This window comes from Chrysochloris asiatica, unplaced genomic scaffold (assembly GCF_000296735.1).
Source record: "Chrysochloris asiatica unplaced genomic scaffold, ChrAsi1.0 scaffold00035, whole genome shotgun sequence".
NCBI lineage: Eukaryota > Metazoa > Chordata > Mammalia > Afrosoricida > Chrysochloridae > Chrysochloris > Chrysochloris asiatica.
Genome location: NW_006408553.1, coordinates 5792312 through 5802236, shown reverse-complemented (window position 1 = coordinate 5802236; position 9925 = coordinate 5792312). Strand labels below are relative to the sequence as shown.

Sequence of the window (9925 nt, the reverse complement as noted above, 5' to 3'; positions counted from 1 at the left end):
GTATAGCGTTTTTGAGAAGCATTTGTTGGGTTTGAACCTCTGACCTTGAGGTTCAAACTGACCTTTTAGTCCAGTGCTTATCCTGTCTGTAGCACCACACCAGAAATTGTTGTTGTTGTTAAGTGCCATTGAGTTGGTTCCGATTCATAGCAACCCTGTATAGGGTTTCCAAGGAACAGCTGCTGAGCTTGAACCACCAACCTTGCAGTCTAGCACATTAACGCGCAGTGTCACGTCAGGAATTGCCTTAGTAACATTTTAAATGTTTGTTATTGTGATGTGTTTACAGGGTTGGAACTGACTTAATAGCACTTAACAACAGCAACAACACTAAATTTGTTGGAATCCAGCAGACCTGTTGATTTTTTTTTTTTATCTCAGTAAGAAATATTACAGTAGGAATAACACATAATTCAATGTTTTAATTTCACTTAAGAAAGCACAGTTCAGATTTTTTAACATGTAGCAAAAAATAATGTGAAAGACATCTTGTAGTTTTTCTTTTTTTATTAAATTTGATATACATACTGACATTGTGTTCCCATGACCTTTAACTGTAGCCTCTACTTTAATTGATAAAAAATAACGAGGGATGAGGAAAATTCTCATATGGAAAGATAAATGAAGTGATTTTCAATCTATACTTTATCTGTGGCACATAGATTTAACTATATCAGGGATTCCTAGGAGGAATCAAAGCACAAGAAATTATAAAAAATTGTGAAGTGTTAGCCTTTATTCCCTTGACTGTCTAACGTGAACAGTAACATTCCAGATTATTCTTGTTTTCAGAGTACATCCAAGCCATTATGATGATGGAGGAATCTGTTCAACATGTTGTCATGACAGCCATTCAAGAGGTAAGTTAGAACTTTTTGTGCTTGCAGTTTGTGAAAAATGAAAGGAGTGAACCTGAGTTTGTAAATAATGTTGTTAGATGCTGTCTAGTTGGTTCCAATTTATAGCGACACTGTGTTCAACAGAACAAAACACTGCCCAGTTCTGTGCAATCCTCAGTGTCTTCCCTGTGTTTGAGCCCATTATTGCTTCTAACATGTGACTTCATTTGTTGAGGGTTTTCCTCTTTTTGCTGACCCTCTACTTTGCTAAGCATGATCTCCTCCCCCAGGGACTGGTGTCTCCTAGTAACATGTCCAAAGTATATGAGATGAAGCAGCCTCATCATCCTCGAATCTGAAGAACATTCTGGCTATACTTCTTCCAAGACAGATTTGTGTGTTCATCTAGCAATCTAGGGTCTATTCAATATTCTTTGCCAACACCATAATTCAAATGCTTCAATTCTTCTTTAGTCTTCCTTGTAGTATAAATATTCAATAACTATTTCTATTATAAAAATGTTTTTTGTGAACTAGGAATAGTAGACTAATGTCTAAAGCCATTATAAATAATTTGTTGTTGTTGATATGTGCCATTTAGTTAGTTCTGACTCATAGTGACCCTCTTTAAAGTTTCCAAGGAGCCATTGGTAGGTTTCCTGCTTTTTAGAAAGTGGATCTTCAATCCTGCCATACCCAAAACAATATATAGACACGTTATTAACTGTAAAACATTAAACTAAAACATTACCACTACCAGCTGCTCTGAAAGGGATGACATTAGAAGGTCCCAATATAGTGGAAGACAATGTGGAACAGAACTCAAAATTATAAAAAATGACTGAGCTTACTGGTCAGAACAAGCCTGAAGGAACCCGGGACCCATGGCCCTTAGTAACCGTACAGGTCTGGAACTAGTTAAGGTGTATTCAACATGGAAAGATCATTCAAGATCACAAGGACAACATTTACCTGGGGACACGGTTAAAGGGTTGGAAAGCAGAGTGTATTGGAAATAGAAACTATAGGCAGGAAGCAGGATAAGTGTTGTTACATAGAGGGTATTGTAATCCTTGAGATGAAACAAAGTGTGTGGTTTGTTAAATATAAAACTGATAATCTATTCTGTAAGCCTTCACTCAATTCATAATAAAATGTTTCACACACAAAAACAGAAAACTAGTTTTCAGAAGAGACTTTGAAACTTGGTCTTGGCCATAGAGAAGCTAAAGCAAATAGAAGAAGAAAAGTTGAACAAAAAATTTCAAAGGGCAACTCAAGAAGACAAAGTAAAGTATTATAAAGAAGTTCTGTTAATACCTGGAGTCAGAAAATCAATAGGGGAGAACATGCTCAGTGTTGACCAGGCTGAAAAAACTGAAGAAAAAAATTTAAGCCTCAACTTGCAATATTGAAGGATTCCATGAACAAAATATTGAATGACACAGGACTCTCATACTTTGGACATATGATCAAGAGGGACCGGTCCCTGGATAAGGGCATTATGCCAGGTAAAGTGGCAGGTCAGCAAAACAGAGGAAAACTGCCAACGAGATGGATTGGCACAGTGGCAGCAGCAACATGCTTAAGCTTAGAAATGATTGTAAGGATGGCACAACACCAAGCAGTGTTTCGTTCTGTTGTGTATAAGGTTGCTGTGAGTTGAAACTGAATCGATGGCACCTAACAACAACAACATGGGCAAAATATGACACGGAAAGCATCAAGATGTAAGAAATACACAGAGTCACTGTACCAAAAATAATGGTTAACCATTTGAAGAGGCAGCATATGATCAAGAACTGATGGCATTGAAAGAAGTCCAAGCTACACTGAAGGCATTGGCAAAAAACAAGTCTCCAGGAATTGGTGAAATGCAAACGGACACAGCACTGGAGTTGCTCACTTATCTATGCCAAGAAATTTGGAAGGCTGCTGATTGGAAGAGATCCATATATGTGCCCATTCTAAAGAATGGTGACCCAATAGAATGCAGAAATTATCAAACAATTTCATTAATATCACATTCAAATAAAATTTTACTGAAGATAATTTAAAAGCCATTGCAGCAGTGCACCAATGGGGAACTGCCAAAAACTCAGGCCAGATTCAGAAGAGGACATGGAATGAGGGATATTATTGCTGATGTCAGTTGGATCATGGCTAAAAGCAGAAAATCCATCAGAAAGATGTTTACATGTGCTTTATTTATTAACTTGGCAGAAGTTTTCAATTGTGTGGATCATAACAAACTATGTATAACATTGAGAAGAATGGAAATTCCAGAGCACTTAGTTGTGCTCATGAGGAATGTGTAAATAGACTAAAATGCAGTCATTCGAACAGAAGAAGGGAATACAGAATGGTTTAAAATCAGGAAAGGTGTGTACCAGGGTTATATCCTTTCACCATATTTACTCAATCTCTGTGTGGAGCAAATAATCCAAGAAGCTAAATTATACGAAGAATACGGCATCAGGATTGGAGGAAGACTCATTAATAACCTGCAATATGCAGATGACACAACCTTGCTTGCTGAAAGTTGTTTTTGTTGTTAAAGTGCCGTTGAGTCAGTTCTGACCCATAGTGACCCTGTATAGGATTTCCAGGGAGCGGCTGGTGTGTTTGAAGTGTTGACCTTGCGGTTCAAACTGACCTTGTGGTCTAGCACATTAACCTTCAGTGTTCTTAAAAGTTAACGTACTTACTGAAGAAGATCAAAGACTACAGCCTTCAGTATGGATTGCACCTCAATGTAAAGAAAATGAAAATCCTCATGAGTGGACCAGTAAATAACATCGTGATGAATGGTGAAAAGATTGAAGTTGTCAAAGACTTCATTTTACTTGTACCCACAATCAACATGGAGACAGCAGTCAGGAAATCAAAGGATATGTATTGCATTAGGCAAATCTGAAAATCAAGACCTCTTTTGCAAAGATGGCAGTTTGAAGACTAAGATAGAACTGACTCAAGCTGTGGTATTTTTAATCATCTCTTACGCATGTGAAAGTTGGACATTGACTAAGGAAAGAAAGGCCATAGTCAAATGTATACATCTAAATTGTTGCGTTGGTGAAGAATATTGAAAGTACTATGAATTGCAAAAAGAATGAACAAATGTTTTGGAAGAAGTAAAGCTGGTTTGCTCTTTAGAATTAACGATGTTGAGACTTTGTCTCATACTTTGGACATATTATCAGGAAGTACCAGACCCTGGAGATGGACACCATGCCTGGTAAAGTAGAGAGTCAGCACAAAAGAAGAAGACCCCAGCACAATAGATTGATACAGTGGCAACAATAGGCTGAAACATAGCCATTGTAAGGATGACGCAGGAGCAGATGTTCTGTTGTGCATAGGGTCGCTATGAGTCATAAGTGACTTGATGGAACCTAATAACAACAACATTCCTATGTAGTATATACCATTATTAACCCTCATTTTATGAAAGAGGAAACTGTGTTATAGAGAGTTAGAGTAACTTGCTCAAAGTCACCACTATTAAATGTCAGAAGTTAAGAGTCTGAAGTAATCTGAATCTCAAGTCCATGCTCTTAACGACTGGACTATATTGCTTCAAGATTGTCTACTTAAGCATTACTTTTTAAAATGGAAACGTTAGAAACAATCTAAATGCCCAACAGTGAGAAAATGAATAAATTGTGTTACAGTTGTTGTTAAGTGCTGTTCCGAATCATATTGTTCCGAATCATATTGTTGACCCTGTATAGGGTTTCTGAGGAGTGACTGGTGGATTTGAACCTTGCAGTTCAAAACAACATTGCAGTTGAGTGCTTATCCTGTTGGGCCATAGCAGGACTCTATTGCACCACACCAGGACTCCTATGTTATAGTAATATGTTGGAATAATATGTAGGTACTAAAGGATATTATTGAAAAATATTTAGTGACAGGGAAAAGCTTAAAATATATTAGGGGTTTGTTTGTTTGTATGTTTTTAAAGGTAAGATACCAACTACTTGAAAAAAAAATCCCATTTCTGTTGTATTAAAAAAATTAAAATTAACTTGACGCTTTTTAAGTAGAAGAAATTATTTGCCCAAATGTAGTCTTCAGATGATTGGATTTTTTAAAACTACTTATTGTGAAGTGAGTAGAGGTTTACAGACAAGATCATCAGTTTTACATTCAAAAACTCATATGTTTTTTTTCATCTCAATAATGCACTCCCCTCCATGCAACAACAGTTATCCCACTTAGTCTGTATGGTTTCTGTTCCCATTTTACCCTTCTTCCCATTCCTTCTAACATTTATCCTTAGGTAAATGTTGCCTTTTGATCTTGAGTGATTGACCATTCCATGGTGAACATACCTTACTAGTGTTGTTGTCACCCTTATTTACCTAACTATTGCTTGCCTAAAAGTTGGGCCATGAGAGTACATTCTGTTCCAGACCAGATGAGGTTTTTCTAAACCAAGTCTCAAGTTCCTCCAGTCTTTCTCTGACCAGTAATCCAGGTCTTTGCTATAATTTTGAATTTTGTTACACATTTTCTCCCGCTCTTATCACGGGATTCCTTTAAGAACAGTTGGTAGTGGTAGTCAAGTACATCTAGTTCTTCTGGTCCATTGGACAAGTTGATTCCAAGCATCTTCAATTTTCATTACACTTCTTCTGTACATGGAGAGACCTATAGTTGCACTTGATTATCTGCTCATGAGCTTTTACGATCCCAGTTGCTGCTCACCAAAGTAAGATGTAGAGCATTCTCTTTGTGGAATATGTTATATGTCAATTGACCATGGTGTCCCCTGAGACGTGGTTTCCGGAGCCCCCAAACCCAACAACCCCATTGCATGAAGACGTTTGATAATACCTAAGACGTTCATCATTTTGTCCACTGTGTGCTCCACCACATTCACAGGTATGTTTGCAGTAAAAATAAATACCCACGTATAAATAACCTCTTTCTAACCCTTACGTATTTGTGAGTATACTCCCACTCTCCTTCCCATACTACCCATTCAGCATGCTTATCTGTCTAGATGATTGGATTGTCTTTACTCTTCAAAATTTCATTATATTTCAGTCAATTTTTCCATAAACTTTTAAAGTCCACTCATATTTTCCAATTCTTGTATATAACAGGTGTTATAGCTGTGATCAAGGAGCTCTGGTAGCATAGTGGTTACGAATCAGGCTGCGAACCTCAAGGTCAGCAGTTCGAAACTATGAGCTGTTCCGCATGAGAAAGATGAGGTTTTCTGCTCCCATAAAGGTTTACAGCCTCGGAAACCCTGTACAGGGTCGCTATGAGTCGGAACTGACTCTATGGCATATATAACCACCACCACCATAGCTGTAAAGTAAAATTGTTTTAAATTAATATTCTGTAACCAAGTGATTTTCATTCTGTGTATCTATCCCTAGGAATAATTTAAAAATTCAGACACACACTGGGCACAATAATATCAACCAGACTATTTTATATTAGGAGAAATGTGACAATTAGTAAACATCTGTCACTAAGCAAGTATTTAAATTATGGTTCCTCCATAGAGTAGAATGCTGTACCCCCAAAAATTTAATAGTAATGAAATCCATTGTTTTTGAGTCTATTCCAAGTCATAGCAACCCTGCAGGACCGAGTAGAGCTGCCTCATAGAGTTGCCAAGGCTGTGAATCTTTACAGAAGCAGACTGCCACATCTTTCTCTTGCAGAGCAGCTGGTGGGTTCAAACTGAGTGCTTTAACCACTGTACTACCAGGGCTTCTGAAATATGGCATAACCGATAAAAATTTGTTTACAGAAATAATACCCTACGACAGAAATAAACACTTTAAATGCCAATATAAAACAGTAAACCAGATATAAAGTAAAATCCTACTTAGGCTTAAGAATATGTGTATTACATGTTTATACATTTTGTTCCTTTGGCAAATACTTATTTAACATTTCATATGCACCACACTGTCTAGGAGGCATAGGGATTTACTTATGAAAAGGACAGACTTGGTCTTTTACCTCACAACACATGTCTCATAGGGGAAATAGCTAAACAAGCAATTCAAATACTGTTTGCAGACATAGAAAGGCTTCTTACAGGATGAGATTGAGGGAGAGGCAAGAGAAAGTAAGACCTGTATGGTTTATTGGAGGTGTTGAAAAATAACTGCAAACAGTGATGTCAAAAGTACTTAGAGATTAAACAGCATAGCTGTCAGATCATTAGGATCTTGTGCAGTTTTGTTAAAAGGATTGACATTCTGGAAACCAGTGTGGTGATTTAAAAAAGATACAGTGAGGTCTGTATTTGAGATCTGTTGACAGAAGAATGGATTGAAGGAAAACAAGGCTAGAGAAAAGGAGACCAGTTAAGAGGCCTTAATCCAGTGAAGAATGATGGGAACCTGAATTAGGTTATGATGGTCAGGATGGAGAGAAATAGATTTGAAATGATCAGAGCTTGACTCAGTAGGCTTGGTGATTGATTGGACCCAGGAGAGCTAGGGGATAGGTAGTTGGATAGGTTTATGGAATTGAAGAAGGTCTTCTATAAGGTGATAGTGTTCTTATTGTTTGTGGTTTTTTTCAAGGTTTTTATTGTGGATTGAGTAGAAGTTTACAGGGCAGATTATCAGTTTTACATTCAACAAATCATATACTTTGTTTCATTACAATGATGATACTTCCCTCCATGTACCATCAGTTACCAGTGTTTCTCTCTATTCACTCTAGCTTTTTTGTTGTTGTTGTTGTTGTTAAACACTCAGGCATATATAACAGATTTGCCATTTGTGTTTTTTTTAGGAATCTATTTAGGTGCTACCCACTTTGAGTTTGTGTATGTAGGGGGTGGGGTAAAGCAAAATCTACCATTAGTGACCTTTCGTACATTCACAATGTAGTATATTGTCACTGTTTAGTTCCAGAACTTTTTTTCATCTCAGGAAAGATAGCACATGTGTATTAACCAGTTACTTCTCATTCTCCTGTCCTTCCAGCTCTTGGCAACCATAGGTGACTATAAATCTTGGTGGTGCAGTGGGTTAAGCACTGGGCTGTTAACTACAAGTTAAGTGGTTCAAGCTTATCAACTGCTCTGTGGGAGAAAGATGAGGCTGCCTGCTCCCATAAAGATTGACAGTCTTAGAAACCCTAAAGAGCAGTTCTACCCTGTCCTATAGGTATAGGAATTGACTCGAAGGCAGTGGGTTAATGGTTAGTAATGTTGAGCATTTTTCTGTGCTTATTAGCCATTTCTTTGGAGAAATGTTCCTTCAAATAGATTATTGCCTTTTGACTATTTAATTGTTAATAAGATGAAACCACAAGAAAGAGAGCTAGAGATAGAAAGGCTGACAATAAATAAAACAGAATTCATGGGAAGATGGGATGAGGCTGGACTAAGAGCACAAGTGAAGAGATTAAGATTAGCCCTTGGCAGGAAAACTGCCCCTTACATGGTAACAAATGAAAAAGGAATGGGTTGACAAATATGTTGTTGATTTTGTAGGTTTACAAATACTACCATCAAGTCAGTTCCAACTCATAGCAGCCCTGTATAGGGTTTCCAGTCTTTACAGGAACAGAAAGATTAATCTTCCTCCTGTAGAGTGACAGGTGAGTTTGAACTGCCAACCAGTTAGCAGTCCAGTGTTTATCCTACAGTGCCATTAGAGCACCTTTAATTTTATAGCTTAGGGTATAAGCAATTAAAGAAACTCTTACCTGGAGTTAAGGCTTTCTGATAATGATACGACAGAATGAGATTTCTGAAGTGGGAAAAGTTAAGAATCTCAAAAGAACAAGAGAGACGGCTGAGTGGCTAAGTAAAACTTAACTTTTCAGGCAGATTTGAAGGCCCCATTGAGATTGTAAGCTATGCTTAACAGTGATACCAGTTTGGTTTAACATATTATTACTCTCTCAATTGGTTATATATCCAAAATAGACAGGTAGCTGGATTGATCATGAATAATATTTTACCTGAAAAATATAATAAAATAAGAAGAGAGTTGATAGCATTGACAAATGTCATCAGAGTAATAGGCTATGGAATCTAGGTTAGATATTGATTCTAGATTAGAACAGATTGATTACACAAATGATGTATCTGGAAATCTGAATTAGGGAGGGAATGATTCCCAAATACAAGATCAAAATTTTGTTAGTAGAAGAAAGAGCACTAAAGTTTAAAGAGGAAAAACCAATAGCTGGTCACTCTAGAGTCTAATTAAAGTGGGGAATAAAGAGGACATAAGAATGATTGGCTTTGGTGCCTAGCAAACCTCAGTGAAGATTAGGAAGAGACGTAGTCATACCTTGCTGTTTTGCGTTTCACTTTATGGTGCTTCACAGATGAATGGTTTTTTATACAGTGAAGGTTTGTGGCCACCCTGTGTTGAGCAAGTCTATTGGCAACATTCTTCCAATAGCATGTGCTCACTTCATGATTGTCACATTTTGATTATTTCTCAAAATATTTCCAACTTCTTGATGCTATAGCACACTTAATATAATACAGTATAGTGTAAACATAACTTTTATATGCACTGGGACATAAAAAAATTGTGTTACTCAGTTTATTATATATTTGCTTTATTGTTATAGTCTGGAACTGAACCTCAGTATCTCTAAGGGATTCCTGTAGTAGATAAAACTGAATGGGAAACCTGGAACAAGGGAAAGTTGTATTCAGAGTAGGATGTCTGGATTTTTATTTCAGAGGTGATGCTATGTTACAGTAAGGAATAAAATTTAAAAGTGAGAAAAGGAAAAAGACTGGAAAAAATTTTGTTTACGCCCCTCTAGTGGCCTCTTTTGAATTAGATGCATCCTCTCTGAGCATTCTGTCTCAGCCTTGGTCACAATACAATGTATTTATCTATTGATTTATCTTTCATGAGTTGTACTTCTTAGTAGTTTCTTAGATATTTCAAAATTATGAACATTGGTGGTTCTTTTTATTGTAGCAAAAAACATTGTGTGATACAGATTTATGTTGTTGTTAAGTGCTATCTAGTAGGTTCCGACTTACAGCAACCCTGTATAGGGTGTCCTATGAGTGGCTGGTGAATTTGAACCACCTACCTTGTTGTTCAAATTGACCTTTCAGT

General features: G+C 37.0%; 1 protein-coding gene across 1 annotated transcript in view; it reads left to right on the top strand.

Moving 5' to 3' along the window:
- HOOK3 (hook microtubule-tethering protein 3) overlaps window positions 1-9925 on the top strand; it is a 144797-nt gene that overhangs the window by 62459 nt on the left and 72413 nt on the right. Inside the window, exon 6 of the mRNA XM_006859913.1 lies at window positions 793-860. Within this exon, the coding sequence (XP_006859975.1) occupies window positions 793-860 (68 nt within the window). The remainder of the gene's footprint in view (window positions 1-792; window positions 861-9925) is intronic.